Here is a 25,480-nt window from a genome sequence, read left to right as displayed (position 1 = left end):
TTTTGTTTTTCTAAAAAATATTTGGGAGATGCTGCAGCTCATGATCAGAGTTGGTGAAATTTTGTAGAAGCTTATCTGCTTATTAGAATTTTTTAAAAATAAGTCTGAAAAATTGGTTCCTCCAACTGTATTGAAGAAAATAAAAGTATCTTATAATGACTGTTCAAATGTTTGAGAAAAAGTAAATTATTATATTTTTAAGACCTGGAATTTTGATAACTAAACAAGGAATACTTTAATTGGACTACTCAACTGAAAAGCATACTTTGTCTTCTAAAAAGTTTGGAATAGTGAATGTTACACTTTGGGTTTCCAGCTCTAATTTCTGGTTTGATTTAGCTATTCTTTGGAAGAAAGAATAAAATATCCTTTTTTATGTCTTTATTTTAAAATGTGGCAATGCAAGGCTTAAGGATCAAAAATAAAAATATTTTTGTGAGAAGACTGAAGCAATATATGCTTCTGCCATGACACAAGAAAATAATAAGCTAAGATGAAGTCAGTATAGAACTCATCTGCCCCTGTGCTCAGCACTGGTGAGGCTGCACCTCAAATCCTGGGTTAAATTTTGGGCCCCTCAGTACAAGAAAGACATCGAGGTGCTGGAGCATGTCCAGAGAAGGGCAACAAAGCTGGAGAAGGATGGAGCACAGGTCTGATTAGGAGCAGCTGAGGGAGCTGGGGTTGTTTAGCCTGGAGAAAAGGAGGCTCAGGGAACCTTATTGCTCTCTACAGCTATCTGAAGGGAGGTTGTAGGCAGGTGAGGGTTGCTTAGTTCTTCCAAGTAACAAGCAATAGGACAAGAGGAGATTACCTCAGGTTGTGCCAAGGGAGGTTTAGACAGGATATGAGAAAAAATTTCTTCTCAGAAAGAGTTGTCGAGCACTGGAACCAGGAAGTGGTTGAGTCACCATCCCTGGAGGCATAAAAGACATGCAGATGTGGTGTTTAGGGACATGGTTTAGTGGTGGACTTGGCAGTGTTAGGTTCATTAGACTCATTGATTTTAGAGAAGAGAACCTCAACCCTTCCATGATTTTGAAGTTTCCACATTTGGTTTTCATTACTATGTAGTTCAGTAGGGTATTAATGGGGAGTTGTATCTAATTGAATATGAACTGTTTCTGGACAAACAGTGCTTGTTTTTATTGAACTTCTTTGCTAAACCAAGGTTAGAAACTGTCATTAATATATGTTTCAGTGACTGTTAAAGTTGTGACAATGAATAATTTGAATACTTAGTTGGTTGTCTTCTTCCCCCTGTTGCTGTAAAAGCATATATCTTAAGGGACTGACACTCAAATCATAACCAGAATTTATTCTTCGAATTCTTTCAATCTGCAGTTTCTAATTTAAGTGTCTGAATCTACCTGCAATAAATGGAATACCTACATCTTTTTCAGGACTGTCTTGGTGAGACTGGAAGGGTGCAGCCATCCTGTTGTTATGAAAGGATTGTGTGCAGAATGTGGTCAGGACTTAACTCAGTAAGTATTGTCAGCTCTTTTTTCCAACTTTGCCTTGCTTCTGATTAGGGGTCCAAGCTCTTTCTCTCATCTAATAAAATCATAGAATGGTTTGGGTGGAAGAGACCCTAAAGATCATCGACTTTCAACCCCCTTGCCACAAGCAGGGACAGCTTCCACTAGACCAGGTTGCTCAGAGCCCCATCCCACCTGGCCTTAAACTCTTCCAGGGCTCGGGCATCCACAGGTTCTGTGGGCAGCCTGTTCCAGTGCCTCACCACCCTCACAGAGAACATTTTCTTCCTTATATCTAATCTAAACCTACTCTCTTTCAGTTTAAAGCCATTCTCCCTTGTCCTGTCAAGGACCCATGTAAATAGTCCCTCTCCAGGTCTCTTGTAGGGCCTTCAAGTACTGGAAGTCTCCTGTAACATCTCCTTTGATGCTTTCTTCCGGGTCTTGGTAGTTGTGAATCCTACCTGTAATATTAACTGTGAAATGGTAGGTAGTAGTGGGAGGGGAGAACAGTATTCATACTTTCTGACAGAAGTAGTTCTCCTATAAGGAAATCTGAGAGGGAGTTTTCCTCTAAAGTTAAGTTTCAGCATAGAGTACTCTTTCACATTTCCTTTAAAAAATTGTATCTTTTGAGATTGGCTCATTAAATTGTTGCTTACATTTGAGTGGTCTGAATATATTAATTTTTGATCACATGATTGATAGTGTAATCATATTTCTTTACTGAAAAATTGCTGCTTCTAGACAGGAATCTTTGTTCCTTGTGGATAAAACTAACACATGAAAAGGCAAGATCTAGGCCAGTTATGCCCACTGTCTTAATTTATTTTTGCAATTTACAAAAGGCAATTGTTTTGTCATTCCGAAATTTTTGAATGTGTGCCCTCTTTGTCCTTATATGTATGACACTGTAGTCACAGATACGTTATTTGGAACTGCATTTCAATTTAGCCGTTACAGGGTCTTATAACTAGGAATATGAGCGAATAAGATGCCATAAGGGTACTTGAGTTACACTTCACGTTACAAATTTAGGACTTAATACCTGTGTGTGCTCTTTTTCTGTGGAGGTAGTCTAGGGTAACTTAGTACCTTAGGTAGAAGATGTAAAGAGCATGCATACAGACAAATTCTCATCACATTGTATCCTACTTTGCTTTCCATGTACTTATCACTGAGGCTGAGAGTTGTGTGGTGTGTCAACATTGACTTGATAAACCTGAGAATTTATTTACACCTGTGCAGGTGTAAATAGCTCTGAGGTAATAGCAGTCCTGTTAATATGACCTTACTTCATTTGTACTGTGTCTGAATGGGAGCTAGCTTGTCTCCAGTGCTTTCACTTTAAGACTTCAGAACTGTTTTCAATTTTCTGTGAAATATTCTGCCACGGAACTAAAGGAATTTAAACCTTAAGCCAAAAAAGAAAGCAAATTTGAAAGATAATTGTATTTCTCCTTTGCTCTGTCTCATTGCTAATACAGTTGGTAAAGAGAATGTTTCTTATGCATATCAAATTACTAATTCAACAGCTGTTTCCCAAAATAGGCTGTATAGTTGTCTGGATTTTATAAATGAATGTCACATGCTCATTTTGTTTGGTTTCATTTTAATTCATGTTCATTATTTAGATTTACGTTATGAACATTGTCCCATAAACTAGTGCAAGTGGACTGAATGTTGAGAAAGTTATGCAATACGTACCCAGTCAGTGGTTGGATATAACTTTTAATAAGAAGTTGAATGTTAATATTTTGTAAACAAGTATAACTTGGCAAATCTAACAAAGGATAATTATGAATAGGGCTTTGTCTGCCCTGAATGAATACTTGATTTGAGGTTTGAATACAGTCACATCTAAATATTGCTATACTGCTATTTTTTCATTAAAAATCCAGATGAATTCAATATATCCAGTGAATTAATTTTTCTTTCTTTATACTCCTTACTGTGTCTTTGTGTCCGTGTCTTCATTTTATACAAAATGGCTTAAACATCTGAAATAATATGTTACGTCTGCTGAACCTACATCAGAAGGCAATTCAAAAGCATTGATGCTTTTCTTGCTTAAAGAAAAGCATACAGCCAGTGGCATCCTTTCTGTTAAACAATTCCTAATGCTGATTCAACTAATGGTTGAAAACAGTTGTTTTTAAAGGCTTGTTTAAAATGTCACTCAGGATTATATATGAGTTGTTCTGAACTCTGAAGCAAAGGATGTAAGATGCTAAAATGTAAACTTTGGACCAAATGAAATATCTTTCCTTCTTGGGCATGAATGGTGCCAAACACTACGGTACAGTAAAAGCATATCTGTCTGTGGTCGTGTCTGCCTCAACACAGCGCAGTAACAGTTGTTCCTCAGCAGCTTGTTTATCATGAAGTGAAATCTGGGTTAAGTTTAACTCTGATTGTAGATATGATACCAAATCTTGTTCTTGGCAGGACTGGTAGTTGGGAGTATTAAAAGATGAGTATGTGTCACATAGAACAAACTTTGTACAGTAATATTTTTAATGTTTCTGAATCATAAATTAGATGTCAAAGTTTTAAATAAAGTGATTGTGTAAGCTGGAAGCTAGTGATACTGATGATCTGTAGGATTACTTGGTGAATTTTCGAGGAATTTTGGATTTGTGTGTGTACTCACACACACTCTCACATAAGCACACAAGGACGATACCCATTCTGCATGTATTAGTATTTATCTGTGTATCATGTGGATACATATATGAGTAAGGCTACGTGTATAACATACACTTAAAATAAATACGTGCATACGTGTAGTTCCTCGTTCTGTTTGTGCCAATGGGAAGAGCACGTATGGGGGTTTTTTCAGATGCTTTTCTTGAAGCAACAGTCACCTCTAAGTCACTCTACTGTGTGTGAAGAGTAACTTTGCCTATCCTTAGCTTAAATTTATTTCATAGTCTGGCTTGGAAAAAAGTAGACAATTGCATGCAGAATGATTGCAAGAAAAGGAAAGGAATAGTTTTAAATTTGAATGATTTGGTGGTTATACTTAGTTTATAGCTTGCTTTCTAGTACAAATCAATACATAGATGTGTGTTTCATTGTAGTGTCCTTTGTCATGAAATAACCATATGGAAGTATAACATATTATAGTGACTTTTTGCAGGGTTTTTTCTAGTGAGCTCCTTTGATCTCTATCCATTTTGTCTAGGAACTTGCATTAACAAGAATTTGGAAGTGTGTTAGTCAAAATAGCTCTCTTAAGTCATAGTTGTTTGGTGGGGACTAGTTTGATACTACAGATTTTAGCATGTTCAACTTTTCACTAAACTGTTGCTCTCTTTTGATGCTTCTTTTTCCTATGCGATTAGGATACGAAGCAGGAACGGAAAGCAGAATGTACCATTATCCACAGCAACTGTGTCAATGGTTCACAGTGTCCCAGAACTGAAAGTTAGCTCTGAGGTAAGTACCATCATGCTTGCTTTATTCACACCTTTCACAGTAGCTCCACAGTTGAGAAACTTAATTATAGTAGTTTCTTGAATGTTGTATATACTTCACACAGAAAGTTTGGCTTCCCCTTGAAGACAAATTTGGGGTTGAACATCAGTAGCCTGGGGCTTTTGTGTATTAACTTCATGTAGATTGATTGTTTTCAGGTTTTATACTGGTTTTTTTTTTTGAGCTGTGTACTGAAAAGATGGCACATCTGTGACAGCCTGAAAACTTAATTGGTGGAATGTTTTTATCTCTAAGAATGAGCTGTTAGTGGAAAGCTCCACTGGTTGAAATGTATTCAAATGTTGCAATGTCTTTAAAACCTAGCTTTACCTTTCACATTGTAATTGCTCCCACTAGATATAGTGAAGCTTGTTTGTTTGCAACTTGCCTGTATGTTAAAATTGTTTAATTATTTTTCAAATATTCTGTTAATCTGAGTTATCAAAATATACTCATTTATCCCTCAGTTTCTTAAGGGGGAGAAAAGCGTGTTTATTTTGAAGATAAACATTCCGCTTGTCTTTCTTACCAGCTTGATATTTTTTTTACTTTATGTTGCTGCTTACTTTTTTTTCCTGGTAACTCTTAGAAGAACACCAGTGAGAGGAACTGTGAAGATATAAGCAGCTGAAAGTGTCCCCATCATAGAGACTTTCAAAGGGCGGTTCACATTTGACTCATGCTGCTTTGTAATGCTCCAACTAAACTTTACTTTTAAGTTTATCTGTCTTGAGGATAACACTGCAACTTGCTATCAGAAGTGGGTCAAGTGAACACAGAGATTAATGTGGTACTTTGAAAGTTTGTAAATGTGCACAAGAGGAGTAAACTTCTCTCACATTTACTGGAGTATAAGATATTTGATAATATTGCCCACATAGGACTACATGATCTTAACTAAATATGTCTGAAGGCACATATTCTTTAATCTGAAGTTGACAGTTATAATTCTGTCATTAGCAGCTTCAGTTTTATACTCACCCTGGTCGTGTCAGCCGGATGGTACCTAATTGATGCAAAATTACTGAACGTAGCAGTCAAAGTTCTCAGACCTACTGATGAACTTTTTGTTTATGTACCCCAGAGCTACTGTTATTTCCTCTCAAGACACTAGGTCTTAAATTAATTTGGTGGTTATGTACTTATTACATTTTAAAGTTGTGCTGAGCTTATGCATTTTAAGAGTTACAAGCATCACAAAGATCTGAAAGTAGACTTTGAGAGAAAAACTGCTGGTAAAGCTACCATTGCTACAGTTATGTTGAAGCATAACTTCTTATGCGCTTAGTTTGTAGCAGAACTACTTCCCAAGTTTACAATACACAAAAGGCAATGAACCTAATTTTATTTGTTTTAAGTTAAGCTTAGCAGTGAATATTTTTGTTACAGCAAGCTGAGCAGCTAGGAAGGGAAGATCAACAGCGACTACATCGAAATAGAAAACTGGTGCTCATGGTAGATTTGGACCAGACGTTGATCCATACTACAGAACAGCACTGCCAACAAATGTCCAACAAGGTATTTGGTGTTAACTTTCAAGCCAGTGTAACAACAGGAATGTTTCTAGCATTTAAATGATGTTTTTTTAAGAGAACATGCTGTGATTAGGTAAAATTGCAAATAAAGAATAACAGAAAATGAGAAACAAGTCTTCTGAAATATGTTCCTTTGTCTCTACATTGAAATTGACAGTTTTCTTTCTTCCATTCAAGCTTTCCTGCACTTTTTCAGTCTAATCACTTTAAGAGAGAAATTTCAGGTAGCTAATTTTAATCTCTGCTTTCCTTTCTCTGCAATTCACAAGCTGAGTACTCGGTAATGAGACTATTTTCCCTCCAAGTCTGAGGTGGATATAGTGAATTACTGTTCAAAGTCCCTTTTTGACCAATTCTCTGTGTTGCTATGCTTGTCATTCCTTGAGTATGTCTAGTTTTTTTATCCTCTTTGGGGATTTTTTGGGTGGGGAAGGAGAGGTTGTGTGTTGCTTTTTAATTTCTTCATTAAATGCTTGTCATTGAACTGAAAGAACTATTAGCTTGTAACATTTCCAATTTGGAAACTTTAAAACCAGAAGCATGTTGAAATGTGTCTACAGTGTCTTTGAACCAGAGGATGCAAATTCAAACATCAGTATCATGCAAACTGTGATTGCTTAGTTGTTCTTTCTTTCCTCTTGACATTCTTGCATGTCCAGTAGGTTCAACACGTGTTTACACTTCCTAGCAAAAAACAATGTACATTGCAATGAAGAGGAAAGGGAACTGTGAATATTCAACTTAAGGATTAAAAAAAACCTCCTTTTTTACCTGAAAGGCTATGCCTTTACCTGTGTAAATGCATGGTTTGAAGAAAAATACTTTTTAAAATATTGAGATTTTTGACTGGGATCTCTATCTACAAGCTTCCTTCCTGGTTTGCGTCTGATGCTTTATTTGCATAGACATCATATTTTTTCATCCAACAAAGTCTTTCTCTGAGCTCAGTACGTATATGTGTGAAGTTCACTGAAAGATACTGACTGAAGTGAGATCTTGAACTTTTCTGAAAAAAGCAGCTTGAGAAATTTCTCGGATTAGTTTACCATTAGTAAAGATTTGATTGAAAGCCACAGCTGCATCATAACCTTTTCAACAGTACAGCTTCCTGCATTTGAAAACCTTACTGTTGGACTGCCTGGCACAGAGCAAAGATGTGCTTCGGATTTTATTCATCCACATAATCTTGTGGCCAAAACTTGCTTTAGTCTAGTCAGACCAAATAAAGGTAGTGGAAGTCATGGAAGAGGGCACTTCTGGAATGCTGACATTTTTGTTTACTGTTTTGATAATATTCAACATGCTTTTTCTTCTAGGGAATATTTCATTTCCAGTTAGGTCGAGGTGAGCCAATGTTGCACACGCGTTTGCGTCCTCATTGTAAGGAATTCCTGGAGAAAATTGCCAAGCTCTATGAATTACATGTTTTTACTTTTGGCAGCAGGCTGTATGCACATACAATTGCAGGTGAGCAGTATGTTTATGTTTAACAATATTTGCATCCTCAGCCTTCATACTCACATGACTAATTTTCCTTCTGTGGTTGTTTTTAAGTATTTGTTCTTTCTTTTATGCAAAACCATCTCCTAAATAGTCCTGTAAGTAGAATTCTTAGCTTGTTTGCAAGACAGTGCCTGTATGGCCTGTAATAGTAGAAATAATCTTTTTCCCCCATCAGATGTGCTTTAGAGAATCAGATTGTGGCATGACAACTCATGCCTTCTTATTGAATTAAGGAATTATGTTGATGGGCTCTAAAAATGATCTACAAAATCACTTGTCTTAAAAATCTAAAGTTAACCATTCCATAAAAATGAACAATGTGAGATTATCTCCTCCTGTGGGGAACACCAACCCCCCCACGTTGTTTCCTTCCACCAAAGGAAATTTTGCTACTATAAAACAATTTACACCAGTTCTATTTGTGTCCTGGAGCTGAGATGCACTTACTTCAGGAAAAACAGAAGTCTAGCAGTATTTTCACATATTCTTTTCAAGAACTTAGAAATATTTTCTCCTAGTAACTGAAAACTTGCATTTGAATTATAGCAGTAGTAGTCTATTGTGTGGGTCACTGAATGAAATTTTTTTCCAAGTAGAAAAGAAAACTGCCCTGTTTATGCAAGGATATGGGTCAGAATCATGTTAGGAATGTGACCATATGTTTAAACTGTCAAGATGGGGTGAAAGCCAATTGTAGTCTTCCCTGGCAGAATAGCATTATCTCCTCAAGCATTATCTTTATCAAGTCTGTTGGTCTAAGACAATATAATTAACAATGTTTTAGGTTGACTCTGCATGTCAAACTGTCCGTGCTGCTGTTCCATGTCTCCTAGCTTTTTTTTAAGTTGTCTTTCACATCTACTTTTTTTGTGTTATTGCCAGGAGTGCTTTGAACAACACTGTCCCAGTTATCCCACTCCTTGGCAAGAGAGGAAGATTCCAAAATAGTCAGAGAGCTAACTATCCTAGTTAATTTTCAAACAGTTTAGAAAAAAAATATATAAGTAAACAATTCTTTATGCATGTTGAATACCACAGAAGAGGCTTGTAATGACAAATATGAGACTTGAATGACAACATACAATATTTCTGTAATCAGAATGCGATGCCTATTTGTGGTCTCCAACTAATTCTCCCTGAAAGAAAGTTTGAGAGCCGTGTCCCGTCCTGCCCATATAAGTGAACATTTCCACGTTATTCAGTCTTTATTGACTGTATTGTTTGAAGAATGTTCCTAAAGCTTTGTCAGTCTCACTCTTGGATTATACATTGTGTACTGCTAATGCATTGACACGTCTGTACCCAGCTGTTCTTCTTAGAATCTCTTTTTATCTTGTGTAGCAAAAGGGGGATAGTTTTTCATACGCTAGATTTAAATACCTGTGTGGTATTTAGAAGTGAGTGGACAATCTTCCTCACCTCTATCTGTGTACCAAAATCTGGCATGTGCCCTAAGGCCAGAAGGTGTATACCAAATAAAATCAGAAGATGTATAGCAAATAGGCTTTAGAGCCAGGGAGAAGAATGAGTTGCAGAGGTAGTTAACTCATTATATAGGAGTGCTCAATCTTCTCTTTATGTGTGATTTGGTCCTCTGCCCATTTTAATCTCTGAAGTAAAACGTGGATTACTTTACTGTCCCCATGCTAGGACAGACTGATACTTGAAATGTTACAAGCCTCTTAGTGGGCATCATACTCAAGCTGCTCCATTATTCCGTAGAGGAAACGGCCACCAAAGGAGCTAGTTGGGGTATTGCTGCTTCCCTACATCCCCAGGCCTCTGGATTTTTGCCTGAAGTTAACCTCATCAAAGGCATTCAAACTGCAAGTGAATTACTTGTGCAGTAATGGTGATAGTTTCAGTTGAAATCTGTGGAGAAACAGTTGATACAGTCTTTGGTCCCTTGCTCACCTGTGCAACCAAGATGCAGTAACAGAAATAAGTAACTGATATGTACAGAGAACACTTGATGGCAGTATTGGTTAAACGATTTCTCACAGAGACCTGTCAGTTTGATATTTTATTGTTATTCCTACGTTACATAAAGAAATAACTTGTAACAAAATGTTGGAGATCGTTCTCATAAGAAGAAGGTTGTTTGCTTACATCCTGTATATACATTCTATATTTCTTTGTGAAATCTGAACTCTGGGCTGCGCCTTTCCTGTCCTAGAAGGCTTTTGCAAACAGATAACATCTTGTCGGTCCTTTTCTCTCATCTCAGCTGCCTTCTATCATCTGTTAAGTGGGATTAGCTGATAATTGTAAACACCATTCATATCTCCTGAAATAATTTATCCTAAACCCCTTATTAGTTTGACTCATTTACAAAATGGTATCTGGTAGTGTGTTTATGAAGATGAGTTTGGATTTTATAATCTAGAACTTCCTGTAGTATTTCACCACTACATAATTATTTTGGCCAATTGTAGCCTCTGCTTAGTTCTATCTTGGAGGAAATACCTGCATGTACTTATTTTTAATGTAAAGATTTTAGTCAGATTTATGTTCTATTTGCTGTCATATATGTTATGTTTCAATTACAAGAGTATGTACTCTACCCACTAGTTGTCTTGTTTGCTCTTGCATGGAGTAGAATTGCTGAATAGGAGAGTGAATAGCCAATATAGCCTTTTCCAAGCTTTAAAGATTATATTAACATACTATTGCTGAAAACAAATGATGTATGATGAGTAAAATCTTATCTGCCCTTCCCCTGAGATGTGAAAACATCAAGGTTGTTTGTTATGTTGCTTTAGTTGACTAGGGAGGATCTAAAAGAAACCAAACAGTTTGACCTGTAAAGAACTTTCTCAAAACACCAGTACTGTTTTCTGTGTTATTCAACTAGCTTTGAAAGACCCGACTCTGTTAAGGTGGGCTTTTATCTATGCAGCTGGATCTTTGAGCTCAGTGTAGTCGCTTATTGATAAACCTTCCCAAAACATTGCCTTTGTTGTGCTACCTCATCTCTAATCCCTGACAGACAGGGTTTCTGCATTTGGGCTTTTTTAGTTCAGCTTCCCTTTTCTTACAGTTTTAGCTAGACAACACTGCAACTGAGTGCATCGTTGCGGTTTTACCATGTAATCAGTGCACTCCAGTCCAATTTGGTGTATTAAAATAATTAGTGGAAGAGAATTTTGTTGGGAAGAACAGCAACTTGTATGACAGCTTATGTAGTTTGTCAAAGTATCTGTGTGTATGGCAATAAATCTTTGTAGCTAATTCTCTCAATTCATTATGTCTAGGTACTGCAAGGGTCTCACTACAGGGGATGATTCTTCGAGTTTGCAGCAATTCTTAAGCATAGTCGGGTGAGTTAAGGTTGAACCTCTGTCCTTAACTCGGAATTTTCTTGCTTTTATGGGTTTTAAGTTATTCCAATTACACATTAAGTACGTATAAGATCAACTTTCAGAGGTGATGACTGATTTTTTTTTTTTTTTTTTTACTTTATACCCTCTGTTTTTGAACTCCCAACTTAACATACTCCTGGGAGCTAGACAGCTAAAAGGACTTGAACGTGTTTTCTGTGAAAATCTCAAAGCTCCTTGAAAGAAAATTAAAGTTGGTCCTAAGAGTCTGTGGTCATTTTGAACTCTGTTTCTGACAATAAGATGGCCACCATTTAAAATAAAAGAAAATAAAACTTTAAAAAATTGTTCCCAAGTAAGTATTGACTGCCTTGTATTATTCATAAGAATGAAGTTGATGCTAACTTCTGTACAAATTCAGTAAAAGGAAAAATAAAGATTAGCATGTAAAATGCCAGTTTCTTTCTAAGTGATTACATGACTTCGATCTGGTCATGAGGGTGAACTTCATTATTGGAGACTAAGTGCAGAAGCATATGCATGTGTGTTTGTACACCCAAGCCACCACTTTCCTAAATAAGGGCATTTTACCTTGCTTTAAGATCAACTAGCACAGCTTCTGTTTCAGTTTTGGTTTGTCTTTTTTTTTTTTTTTTTTAAAGAGTGCAGTCAGAAAAGTTACTGCAACTGGACCTAAATATTTCTAGGAATCCCAGGATATGTTTATTATATGTAAATGTACTGAAGTAGTTGTTAGAGGTACAACTTAAAACCTACAAACGCAAGAGCTCCGGCTGGAACTGTCCCTTAACTTGCCCACTGTGCTTAAGTATTGCAGCACATTGCCGACTCTTGAGACTTCTCTGCAGTCCCTAGGAATAATGAGCTAAGGAGAGCATTTAGATTTAAAGAACCAGCTATAGAGAGATAAATGTAAGTTGCGAAAATCATGTGTATCTGTCACCTACTGTATCTCTTTCAGCCTTATTAATTTGGCGGTTAAATTTAGTTACTTTCGTTTCAGTTTTATTGCTGTCTTGAAAGAAAGTGAGATGGGATTTTTAAAATTAATCCAACTGAATTAGCTACAAATACTTGATCCGCTGTACTTTCTCCCATATAATCTCTTACCTTAAAATTGTCTGTTAAACTGCTGTTGTGCAGACTAAAAGAGCTGAATTATATGGAACGTCAATAAGGAACAAACATCTCGAACATTAACTTTTTAATTTCTTCTTCCAAAAGGATTTTTGGACCCTGAAAAGAAGCTTTTTTCCCATCGGATATTGTCAAGGGATGAATGTATCGATCCATTTTCTAAAACTGGGAATCTTAGGTATGTATATGGGTCTTAAGCATTATACAAAACAGGATAACAGAGAGAAAATATGCTAAATAAAATAAAAAGTACTCCCTCTGTACTTGTCGTGTTTATAGTCCTTTATCTACCTCTTAAATATCAACACCATCTCAGTAAAACTGAGATATTAGGCATTGCAGTATTTCATCTACTTAATGGGTTCTGTGGTGGCAGAACAGTGAAAGTGTGAAGCAATGGCATCATGTTTTCACTTGCACTTTTTATTCTTGCAACAACCACATTTCCACTTTGTCTTGCGATCTTTATAATGATTTATATGTTGTGGGTTTTCTTAATTAAACCAAAACTCTCAGTTCGAGGTTAATTTATAATTGGATATCTAGTATTCTGACTTTCAAACGTGCCATAAGCAGATTCTCTAGTGTTTCTTGAAGTTAGGTCATCTAGAGCCTTGAATTCATATTGTAATCTAAATTCGCGTTCACATGTTTTTCAGAGTATAAAAACAGATATGTTTCATCTAGCTTTATGAAATACTAAAAATTATTGCCTCTCTGCGTCTGTCTGTAGCAAATGAGAAGCTTTTTTCTTCTCTTGCTCTGATTTTTTTAATATGCACTTTAGGTACTCTTCTTCCTCCACCTACATGAGAGGTGCTATTAGTACTTTTGCTTCCTTTATCTTGGATTGGATGAACCTACTCTTTAAAAACTCTTCTTGTGTCTTTTTTCCTATTTATATATAAGTAGTGTATTGGCCATGTGATAGTTGGCTTCAGGCTGTTTGTCAACAAAACCAGTGAAAACTAGACTGAAATGTTGTAATGTTTTGCTCTTGCAGAGGTTTGTTGGTTTCTGCTTCTAGCCTTTGGGATAGGGATTTTAAAATAGGTGTTTCTTTTTTTATTAATTTTAATCTGTTTTAATATTGTATTTTGAATTCTGTAATTTTAATATTGCTGGGATTTTTGTAAGTTAATGAATAAGCATGTTCTGCAGACATGCTCATAATAAACTAGAACATCAACGGAAACTACTTTCATTGCTATATAAATTTCTAAAACTGGATCACTTTTATCAACTCTTCTGTCTCTTAGAGATCTCTTTCCATGTGGGGATTCCATGGTTTGCATCATTGATGATAGAGAGGATGTTTGGAAGTTTGCACCCAATTTGATAACTGTGAAGAAGTATGTATACTTTCAGGGGATAGGAGATATTAATGCACCTCCTGGATCCAGAGAAATGCAAATGAAGAAGAAAGGTAATTGGATTGGTTTTAAACCACCTTTACAACTTTGTCCACTTTTAAAACATGGTTGATACAAGTCATTGTGGTGGTCTTTAGTGGTTTTGCAGTTATGCTCAGATGGGAAATCGTAGACTACTGTAGTTGACGGCTCAAATGTGAGTAGTTCAGTAAAACTGGGCTGTTCTTGTTGAGAGCTTTCCTTTTGGCAGGCAACCACAGCAGAAGTGGAGTACTGGTAATAGTGTTATGGCTGAGAGCTGGTTTGGCAATACACCAGACTGTTCAAGAACATGTAGAGGGGGACAGTTTCTTCCCACACACCCATGTAAAACATTTCAGTTATTTGCTTTCTGTAGGTTTCTCCTTTTTGGCCCCCTTCCTTGCCCTTGGGACTTGGAAGTAATAGTTATTAAACTCTGGCCTCAACATACTGCTGAAAATGAATGTTTTGATCTCTTTTTACCTCCCTTATTGTGCTAATAAAATTAGTGTGGGATTTTTAGCATCTGTTTAACATGTTGTTCCGGCATTTGACACAAGAACCTTTTGTTCAGTAGGCTCAGCAGTGTAATACAAGTAATGAATTTAGAAGGTGTGTATCACTAGGTTAGTAATAATTTGGGGGCAAAATGTATTTCAAACACAGCGTCTTAGGAAAGAATTGCAGGGATTTTTTTTAGCCAAGGGTTTGTTGTTTGGTTTTTTTTATTTACTACGTGACATTGTTCTTTTTCCCTTGTTGAACTAGAGGTGTCCAATATGGAAACAGGAATAATGTGCTCAGCCCTGAATCAGGTCACTGTGATGTAGGACCTCTACACTTGACTCTCATCGTTACTTGCAGGACAGGAACATGCACATAGAAGGGATACAAAGTAGAGTGACTTCACAGTGTTCCTGGTGAATGTTTGTGTGCAAATTTTTGGATATCTGTGATTTCTTTGTCTCCAGAAAAGACATCTGCAGGCACATCCTAAAACTACTTTTCTGTCTGTGACTCTTACCCATTTAGTTGCATTCAGTCAGTCTCAAATGAAGTTTGAATGGCATCTTTGTATTGCTAAAACATGTATATCTTTTCAAGTATTAAAGTGCAATTATTTTGCTATGAAAAGTAGGTCATATTTGAAAGACATGGAAGTTTATAAAGGAAGTTCTTGTACTATAGTTCTGGATTAGGACCTTATGAAGCAAATTCTGCCCCATCCCCCTTTTTTTTCTCTCCATTGCAGTATTTTTGTTTCCTTGAGTTGTAATCATAAAACTTATGCTACAAGGTAAATAGTTTGTTTGCATAGTTAACAAATAATTACTTATGACCTGCATGTTTTAAAGAAAAAAAAAATGGTTACATTTTATAAAGAAGTTTCTTTATAAAAGTAAAGTTTGTTAGGTTTTCCAGTTCTTTCTAGTACTCACTGACACCTAGAGTATGTTAACAACTTTCAAAAACCTAGTGATGAATGCCAGACATAATGAAGTCTAACTCCATATGTAAACTTTGTGTTTAAGGTAAAAGAAAATTAAATTTTGAATAATCTTAAAAAAAAAACACATGAAGAATGAGAATATATATATGTTTTCTTTCTTGCCTGTGTTTTAGTAAACCACTCTACAAAACCAGAGGCACTGGATCCAACAGTGACATCAGCAAAGGATGCTGAAGAAATAAAGAATGTTATGTGTGTAGAAGAACAAAGCAATGGTCTCAAGAAAGCTGCAAAGGACACTTGCACTGCAAATGGAAGTACTTCTGTAAGCAGTGAAACATCTCATGGGGATATGAACTCTCATGATAAAGTTGATGCCCAGGACTCCTTAAATGATAGCACCGATCACAAAATGGACAGTGAGGTCACTAACGATTTGACAAATACAAAAGAATCTCAGATTTTTTCTGAACAAGTTGATAGAACAGTTACAGAGAAGCAGCAAACCCAAGAGAAGACAACAAATGTCTTGGACTTTGAACTGTCTAGCGACAGTGAAAGTGACGGTGGTTTGGATACCAGAAAGTCATCCACTTCTGTATCAGATAGTGAGAATGAGGAAAAGAGAAGCTGGAAGAAATCCAAACAACCTCTGCAGGATGACAATTTGCAGAAAGAGAGTTGCACTGATGTGAGTGAGAAAAAGGATGGTCTGGTGAACCATTCTGGGGACACACAGTCTCTGTCTAGTGAAAATACCCAGGACAAAACTGATCTTGAAGCACAAGAAGAAAGTGAACAGGAAAGCCTTTGTGATTTAGGTAATGGGTGTGCAGACAAGAAAGAAGCTGAAACAGAATCCCAGAATAGTGAACAGTCTGGAATTACAATGGGTGAGTCCTTAGACCAGAGTATGGAGGAGGAAGAGGAGGAGGATGATACAGATGATGACGACCATTTAATATATCTTGAAGAGATCCTTGTGCGAGTTCACACTGATTATTACACAAAGTATGACAAATACCTGAAAAACGAGATTGAGGAAATTCCAGACATCAGAAAAATAGTACCAGAACTAAAAAGTAAAGTGTTGTCAGATGTAACCATAATATTTAGTGGACTTTACCCAACAAACTTCCCCATTGAGAAAACACGGGAACACTATCATGCCACAGCACTTGGAGCTAAAATTGTGAAGAATCTAGTACTGAGTGCTGATGATCCTGATAAAGCAACACATCTCATTGCAGCAAGGACAGGTAGGTATTCGAGACTTGAGTTTTCCAGCAGCTTTTTTGCTGATACAGTTCATGCATGCCTTGAGCTGTTTTTCTGTATAACCTACAGGCTTTAATGTAACAGAGATTTGAATTGACATTAAGGAAAGATTTTTCCTAAATTGATTTAGAAGCCTTTTGAAAAGGATTTTTCTTTTTGTCGTCTTTTTAATCGTGTAGTTTTTAATTGCTAAAAGGAGGATGCACTAAATAACCTCTGATGTAGTGTGTTATGTCTCACTTTTTGGCTAAGAATTGGTGATATTGAGTCTTTGACTATTAAAATTGTTGAATAGAAACTTTCGACATTTGTGTCAAAGAAAAGTTTATAGTGGTCTTGCTATAAAGTTCTAGCAGTGCTCTCTTTCACAGTTTCTCAGATCTAACTTCTCATGGTTTAGTTTCACTTGGTATGGAATTCAAACAAATTATCTTGAGACTGATGGTACCTTGTCACTGCTCTGTGCTTAACCTGTACATTTTTTGTCAAGGGAGATGTAAGAGACCATTGTGTAACTTTTGGTATGTCTTTGACAAAGCTACCTGTTTTTACATGGCTATAATTGGTAGGAATGCACCTTTGGTAGCTGCTGCAGAGGAACTAACAGGCCAGCACTAGCTTCTAGTACACTTTTTTTGTTAGCCTTTTGAATTTACATGGAATCTAAATATCTGATTATCAAACCCATGAAATCCAAAAGTAAAACTGCATGCTTTAAATCATCTAAAACTTACAGGTAGTTTTAGGACATATGTAGGTGTCATAAGCAAAGAAATACACATCAGCCCCCTATTGGGTTATTTTTTCTTGACTGCTGTTCATGTTCATGTAAGATTTTAGTACATCAGAAGCAGCTTTGTTTCATTGGCTTGTATTTTTAAAAAAGGATATATTTTCCCTGGCTATACTATTCGTGTGTATACTTTCCTTGAAATGTGTATGACCTTAAGTGTAGATAGTGTGTATGTAGGGAGGCATTTAAAGAGTAAAAACATGCAATAAAAATGGAGATGCAGATTTTAGTAGTAAAAACAACTTAAAACTTAGAAGATGGAATTAGCTGTCAATATAACTACTGTTTTTCCAGTTTCAAATCTTAGAATACTTCAATTCAAAGTTTCTTTGTCTACCTTGCACTCGATGGTTTCTGAATGTAGTTGTACATCAGATGCAACTGTTGTGTGAGGGGGTAAAATTGATAGGATAAATGTAAATGGAACCCTCCCAAACATATACATTTCTCTAGAGAAAAGTGTTGAATAACAACACAGCATGTTGTGGAACACAGCATGTGATAATGAGAAACAGTTGACTTTTTCCTTGTTTGATTTTGGAATGTACAGTGTGAGGAGGGTTGTGTATTTATGTAGATAAATATATACATCATTGTGTTCTATTTTTATGAGTAAATTCTTTACCACTTGCGCATTCTTAGTGAATCATTCACCAAAGTACTTCTGAATATAAAAAACTATTTAAACTTTGCTTTGATTAAATTACATATTGCACTAAATCTAGAAGAGGTAACTTGGCAGTTGTTTCTGCCTAATGAGCAATACTATTGTCATCTTCCATCATCACTTAGTAATTATATCTGTAATAAATAGGGGGATTTAAAGTGAAAAAACTGTATTCTTCAATAACCCTTCTTTGTAGGATTCTTGCGGATTGACTATGGTTCTGGTTTTGTGAAGGGGTTTTGACTTTTTTCAAATTGAGACTATATTATTCTCACCTCTTGTTAGGTGGGAGTATCTATGCTGCATCATCCTAATTTCATGAAGGAAACTACTTAATCAGAGATTTAAAGGGTGTAAGTTTGTCCTGTCACAGCTGGATTTGTGATAATTCATCTGTCAATGTGATTTTCATAGTGATTCTTGTGTGGTTAGAGAGCAAATTCTCTTGCTTCCAGTAAACCACACAAATATTGCATCTCTGGCTCCCGTGGCAAACATCTCAGGCCCTGCTTGGTGTCTACAAAAGCATGTCCCTTCTTGAGTTTTATTCAGAAGTCAATGACATGAGACCAGGCAGTGTTCTTATGCTGCTTTTAACCTTTTCTTTTTTTAATGTGTTTGTGAAAAGGTGATCCAAACATACCTATTAGTTCACTTTTTCTGGGAGACCCTGCTAACAATGGCAGACTTGGGACTGTGACAAGCAACTAGAGCTTGCGTGCTTACTTTGCATTAGCTGAGATGTAATTAATGGCATATGCTTAACCTGCAGCAGTGTTGGGGGGTGAGCTTTTGCATTTTGAAGGCAAAGGAAGAGTTCATCAGAGGACATAAAAGGGAAGAAGTCAGTGTGCCCCTGAGGTCTTGAAGTGATGGGTTTTCTTCCTGCAAAGTGACCTCATCATAACTTGGTACATTGAAATGAATAGCTACTGAAAACCATTTTAGGTTGTATTTACAGCATCCTTCCCAGCATATTAGAGTAAATAATTTAAATTTCTTTTGTCCTTCGTGTATACTTGTCTCTTTCTCAGGAGATAGGCAGCTTGTTTCTCTGTGGACGCAGGTACTCTGAACTCTGAAATTAAATAAATCCTTGTTCTTGGAGAAAATTAGTATTTCCAGTCCTATATAATGAAGAAAATCCTATCTACCTGAATTACTGTAAAACACAAGGAATTCTGTATCATTTAATCACCTTTCATAAATCTGAGTGACTGAGAAAAGTCTACCCTGTAGTCCTTTCCACTTGCGTAAATCTTACTTCATTTTTTGAAACATCTGGTCTTTGCTTTAAGCATCAGGAAACTGCACTGTATGATGAGTTGTTATAGCTGTGTACACACTTGGCTAAGCCGTTACCACACTATTTAATAAACATTATTTTCCTTCCTGAACAGGTGAAAGACGCTGTAGTTGATTTTTGTATTGAGTTTTTGCTGGTGGAGCAGATAAAGCTGTTCAGATCAGTCAAAAATTATTGCAGTGTGGTAGGGATGAAAATATGTCAACTTTGGGCTCTGAATTTTTTTCTTTTTCAAAATCTGTTTGATTCTGTGTCACTTCCTATAGCTGTGATGTGTCAACAGGTTTTTTTTCTTAAAAATATTTTCAGGGCCTGTGTCTTTAAAAAAATCCAGTTAAGCACTGCTCTAAATTCAATCAATGACCGGGCAACCCTGTTGCTTTTGTTGGTAAAGTACAGTGCAGTGTTAAAGCTGGACTTTAGCTGGTAGCCTTGGAACAGCACATATACCACCGTTTTATGATCCCTTAATTTTTGGTAGACAAAACACTGTGGTCAGTCTACCTTGTCTTAGGTTAGTGTTATTGCAGAAGAGCTTCAGGATTTGATCGTAAATAGAGAGCTATGTATAAAAACTATCTGAAGAGAAATAAGCTTTTAGTGATCAGATTTTCCAAGCAATGTCTGGCAACCTGGTTACGAACTGCCACGAGGATATGTTGATTTTGGAGTATTGGAATCAGGAGAGTGTTTTCTGAGTGTCTCTGGTGGTCGCTACCCATCGTGTACTTTGGTTTGTCCTGGCACAGCCCTGCACACGCACACATGGAGTTCCTCATGGGTGAGATTGAATTGAATTGAACTGAGCACTCACTGGCACTTGGCCCACAGTACTGGGCAGAGCTAATCCGAAGGAAAACTCCTGAGCATGGCTTCTCCAGCACCCTTTCGCCCTGAAAGATCTCCCTGTTGGGCTGTACTATGTGGTAATGTGAACATAGCCAAATATGCAGTATGACATTTCTTAGTCTTTGTAAATATACAGGTTAGTTCTTGTTTATCTATGTTGCTTAAGTGCCAAGTGTGTTCCATACTTTGGATAAGATGAAATAAACTGCTCTAGTGAAAATTATGTCCTGGAGAACTGTAGAAGTTCTTATTGTTGTGTTGTTGATATTTGTTGCTTTTTTAGTAATGAATTGACAGCATTAATGGGGGGATGTTTTCAACCTTTGTTTATTTACTCCTTTAAATTTAAAGAAGTCTTAAAACTGAACTGTCTAACTAACTAGTTAGGTCAATCCTCAGGTGCATTTCCATTCATCTGTACCCCAGCGGATTGTAGTTCAGGTTGTACAAAGTGCATTGAGTATTTGCGATTAGCTATTTCCTCTCATCTTCAAATTACATGGAGGAGTATGAGTACTTGAAGATTTTTAATCTTAATTGAAACAAGTAAAATCATGTTGTTAAATGACAATCATGAAGATGAAACTCTGAGGAACTATGATAAAAATATCAAATTAGCTTATTGTTCTTGCTTCCTTGTCAGAATTGTTCTGAAGTTTGGTGGGTTTTTTTTCTGGAGGCTTTATTGCTGAAGTCACATGTGTGAAAACAGACGAGGGCTCATAGTATTGTAGTTATATTTTACTTTTGTTTCAGTTAAACTGTTGTTATCTCAAACCACTGGTATTACTAGGTTTTTCCTGATTCTCCTCGCAATCCCACTCGGTGGTAGCAGGAGTCAGTGAGCTGCTGTGTTGTATTTTCTGGCTGGGATTAAACCATTGACACTGGTTTTGATGCTTCTTGGCAAACATTTATAGCAACTTTACTGAGGTTTTTTGTTCTGGCATCCCCAGAGAGTAGAATTTGAGATGACCTGTTACTCGCATGCTGCGTTATTGATGGTTTTATGTGGGCTTCATGCTAGCCTTCTGTGTTTAACTGCACATTCTTTATTCCCCTTTTGGCAAAAAAGAATGAAATTGTTTGTTTTGCCCCCATTTCTGGCAAATGGAGGTTGAGGGGATGGCTGCTTGTTAAAAGGTAGCATACTGTATGAACAGGGGACTGTGTGTAAAAAAAAAAAAAAAAAAAGTTAGTATGTTAAATTAGGCTTTAACAGCATTGAAAAATTGCTTATGCTTAAACTGTGATAAATGTAAATGAAGGAGATTAAATACAAAAGTGCAGTTTTATTGTTTTTTGAGCTAACACGAAGAGGCAGAGGTTTTCTGTATAAATTTTAGTGGACTATTTCCATAGTGCCAGTTCTTTACGAAGCTGACTTCATCCAGCTTGAGGCTGAGGTTGTCATGTCTTATTTAGATTCTCACTTTTATTAGTTGGGATGGGTTTTTTGGATTCAGGAGGAATGTTTGCTTTTTTTTTTTTCCTGTAAGATTGATCACAAAATTTTCTTAGTTTTAGCTATACACTGGTTTGTCTTCTGTGTTTCTGGGAACACTGTAATGTTATGTTTGGCTTTGTAATAGGCACAGAAAAAGTACGGCAAGCTCAGGACTGCAAGGACCTCCATGTTGTAAACCCCGATTGGCTGTGGAGCTGCCTGGAACGCTGGGACAAGGTTGAGGAACAGCTCTTTCCCTTGAAGGATGACTACATCAAAACACACAGGTAAGCGGTAACTTGAGGGCTATGAAAATAGGTTATTCATACAATGATGCTGATTTATTAATGCGACTATGAAATTGGTTTCTGACAAATTCAGAATGGTGTGCAATATTTACAGATTTTATGGAAAAACTCCCCGTTTTTGTCCATTTCTGTTCTGCTTAAACTGAGGACTCTCAAGGGATGAGGAGGCAGTTCTACAAGAAACACAATGGGGAGAAACTTCTAGTAACAGTGATTTCTTTAGCAGTTTCTGTAGCTAGTTGTTCTCAGCTGGAGAAGTTGACCTTGTCAATTCATCCACAGGGAATGTCACCACGGTGCAGGATCATTCATGCTGCCAAAAAATGTACATACTTCTACAACATGAAAACTTGGTCAAGTGTGGCATTTTTTTCTGACACTTGGTAGTGAGGAGAAAGGGAGAAACAGAAAAATACCACAGAAAATTCTAATAAGAATTGGAAGGCATGAAGATAGAAGCAAAAACTAGTAGATAGAAGTAGTGAGAGGTAGTTTTGGGACAAGGAAAAGTTTTGAAAAAGAAAAGGTAAAAAATAATCAATGCGCTAGTATGACAGTACATAGAAGTGGCAGCCAAAAACTTTAGTAACACAGAGGAAGTCAGAGGGCTATCAATAGCAGTCTCCTTCAGGAAAGTGACATGGCTGAAATAACTTATGACAAAATATTGTATAGCCAGCTTCTGCTTCTTGACTTACGTGTTTGGATAGATCCACATTAGCAGAAGCCTAATGGAGGATCCTCCCTTCCATGTTTAGGCAGGAAGGGGCATAGCATATTGGGTTTTCTGTATTAAACTGATATTGGTGAGACTGAGTAGGCTAGTGATTTACTTTCTGCTTAGAAGATAAAGACACCCTTTGTGGGCAGAATGTGTGTGTGCAAGACTTCAAATGCTTCAAAATGCCAAAAGAAGAAACATCTGGAAGTAAAGCCTTTTATCAAATGGCAGACTAGGTAGAGGCATCGAATCCCTGTATGTGAGGAAAGAGATGCAGCCTACTTATGGCTTAACTGGAATACTTAGTTTTTAAAAAGTACTATCAGATGTTTTTTAATCAAACTTTGGAATACTTGTATGGGATGCTTAATTTGTCTCAGAGGTCTGACACAGCAGAGTTCTCAGATGTGGACAGTGAATTGCAAACATCATTTTTTGATGTCTAGATGAATGTTAATCTTCCTACCTATCTGAATTTACTCTTCCATTTTATTGAAACATGATATTTTTTCCTACTTCTCCATGTCAAATACAATACAGAATAACTTCATACTTCCCCTACCGCCAAGCTTCAGTCAGTAACACAGGTATCTTAATGCAAATACTTCCATTTTAACCCAATATGTGCAACCACTTTGGAAACGATTTTCTCCTTAATGAAGCTGTTTAATGTAGTGATTACTGGTCAAAGGCACTTATGAACTAGGGGAGGGGATGAACTCTGAGAAAATATTTGCATATAAAATGAAGTTAAGAACAGCAAAAAAAAAAAAGCAAACTTGGGATTGGTTGACCTTAAATGTTGATGCTACATGACTACTTCAGAAATGTCCATAAAAGCATGTGGTAAAAACTCCATTTTTGTGTCACTTCTAATATTTGTTACAATTTAATTTAATTGGATCTTTTTTTAATATAGCATTGTTTTAATGGAACATAACTTGCTGTTTTATTTGATTTTCTTTTAATTATTCAATTTGCTTTCTTTTTTGTGGCATATCATGATAATCGGGTAGTATGTCATAATGGTGATTCCCACAGACTGATCTCTGTTTCTGCTGACATTTCTAAAATTGTTTTAAAATGCATCATAGGCAGCTTAGTATTTTAAAAAATTAGTTTGAGTGACTTGCAAATTAATACTGTATGTTTATTTTCTATGAGAGTCAATTTGGAGAGCAAATACAAAGATCTGGTACAATAGCTCTCTTTTCTTTTTAGTGCATGTATGCAGATTATCATACTGCTCAAGTTGTGCAGTTGTAACTACCTGGAAGCCATATCAAACTTCATATTTTTAGAAGTTTTGAGGCACATTTAATAATATTTTAATAATGTAAATATGACATTATCTGTGTATTTGCATTTTTCTGTTTTATATTCAGTGAGACTTTAAATGGGGGTGGAGAAATATTTCTTCAGAGATCTTCCAAGCCATTTCTTCCCTTTCTCCTGTAGAAAAAAGGAATGCTAATTTTTTATGTTCTGGTTACATAGCTCATTTAAATTTCCAATGCTGTTTTTTCTGAACTCCATCTAACAGAGAGAATAGCCCTGCCACGTTTCCTGATACACCCAGCACATTTCAGACAACTCTATTTCACCCAACACCCATCCATCCGAAGTCTCAGCCTGGTCCTGAAGTTCGACTATATGATCCTAACACTGGAAAACTAATCAGGAAAGGCACACAGACGTCTGGGCAGTCAATGTACATCCAATCTCCAGCTCCTCCCATCACCTTATCAGTCCACGGTGAACACTCATCCTTCAGGTACCTAAAACATAGCTAAGAGTCACTTCATCTATATTTTTAGATTCTGTAGTAAATTTAACCCTTGTTATCTTTGATCAAATTGTCATCTTTGCTTTACTTCGTTTGCTTTCTAAAAAACCAAGAAGAACAGTGAAAGTGAATAGTCAGCTGAAGTGAAATCAGGATACTACAATTCCAGGTGCTTTCTATAGTTCACCAAAGTGCAACTAGAAACCTCAAATCAAATAAATTCAGTGTGTAGTTTGTGTGCTCTAAAGAATGCTAGAGTAACTAATCTCTGAAGCAGGGCAGCTTAGTGTTTCTTAATGGATCTTATAATAATAATAATAATAATGGCCAGTCTTCGCGAACGAAGATTTTGGGAAAGGTCTTTTATCTTTCCAGCCTGCGCAATGGATTTTTTAGGTGAGACACAGCATGCGCTGAACTGAGCCCACCCTTTAATCCTAAGGTTCATCTGCCGGGGCCAAGCAAGCTTGGACAATGGCAGTGAGGTCCTCAGGACGTAGGTTTGTTTAGAGTGACGTTCTCATAGATGGATGGCCTCACAGGGCTAACGGGCTCCATCTGCCCAGGGGGACTGAGGAATCGAACCTGGGTCGCAGCAGTGAGAGTCCTGCTTGCTAACCACTAGGCCACCAGGGGTCCCCCAATGGATCTTATAAATACAAAACAATCCAGTATTCTAAAACATATCTGATAGCATTTGGCTCTTTTTTATAAAATTTTCCTCTTCATCTAATTTCTTTCAAATGGGGCATTCGATTTGTGTTTTTGAGAAGTGATGGAAGAGGGGTGTAGCTATCTGAGTGTTGTTAAATAAGGCCATGTGGCTGATTGCTAGTTAATAATCCTTAGATCACTAAATCAAGACACTAAAGCAGCAGGAGGAAGAGGCAGCCTGCCTTTTGAAGTACAAAGGCATCTGGACTTTGTCAAAATTTGTGTTAAGCTGCAAAAACACCACTTGTCTCTTAAGGATGTGTAAAATACCTAAAATTCATGCCAAATTA

General features: G+C 36.7%; 1 protein-coding gene across 2 annotated transcripts in view; it reads left to right on the top strand.

The window, feature by feature from the left end:
• CTDP1 (CTD phosphatase subunit 1) overlaps positions 1-25,480 on the top strand; it is a 97,733-nt gene that overhangs the window by 12,111 nt on the left and 60,142 nt on the right. For both annotated transcript variants that reach the window (XM_027675998.1, XM_027675999.1), the window contains exons 2-10: positions 1,404-1,487; positions 4,829-4,922; positions 6,351-6,479; positions 7,813-7,963; positions 12,565-12,655; positions 13,737-13,903; positions 15,495-16,580; positions 21,807-21,948; positions 24,234-24,464. In XM_027675998.1, coding sequence (XP_027531799.1) covers positions 1,447-1,487; positions 4,829-4,922; positions 6,351-6,479; positions 7,813-7,963; positions 12,565-12,655; positions 13,737-13,903; positions 15,495-16,580; positions 21,807-21,948; positions 24,234-24,464 — 2,132 coding nt within the window. In that variant the 5' untranslated portion in view covers positions 1,404-1,446. The remainder of the gene's footprint in view (positions 1-1,403; positions 1,488-4,828; positions 4,923-6,350; positions 6,480-7,812; positions 7,964-12,564; positions 12,656-13,736; positions 13,904-15,494; positions 16,581-21,806; positions 21,949-24,233; positions 24,465-25,480) is intronic.

Source organism: Neopelma chrysocephalum, unplaced genomic scaffold (assembly GCF_003984885.1).
Source record: "Neopelma chrysocephalum unplaced genomic scaffold, ASM398488v2 Primary Assembly neopelma1_26, whole genome shotgun sequence".
Taxonomy (NCBI): domain Eukaryota; kingdom Metazoa; phylum Chordata; class Aves; order Passeriformes; family Pipridae; genus Neopelma; species Neopelma chrysocephalum.
Note: the sequence above shows the minus strand (reverse complement) of the source record. Positions and strands in the feature narration are given on the sequence as shown.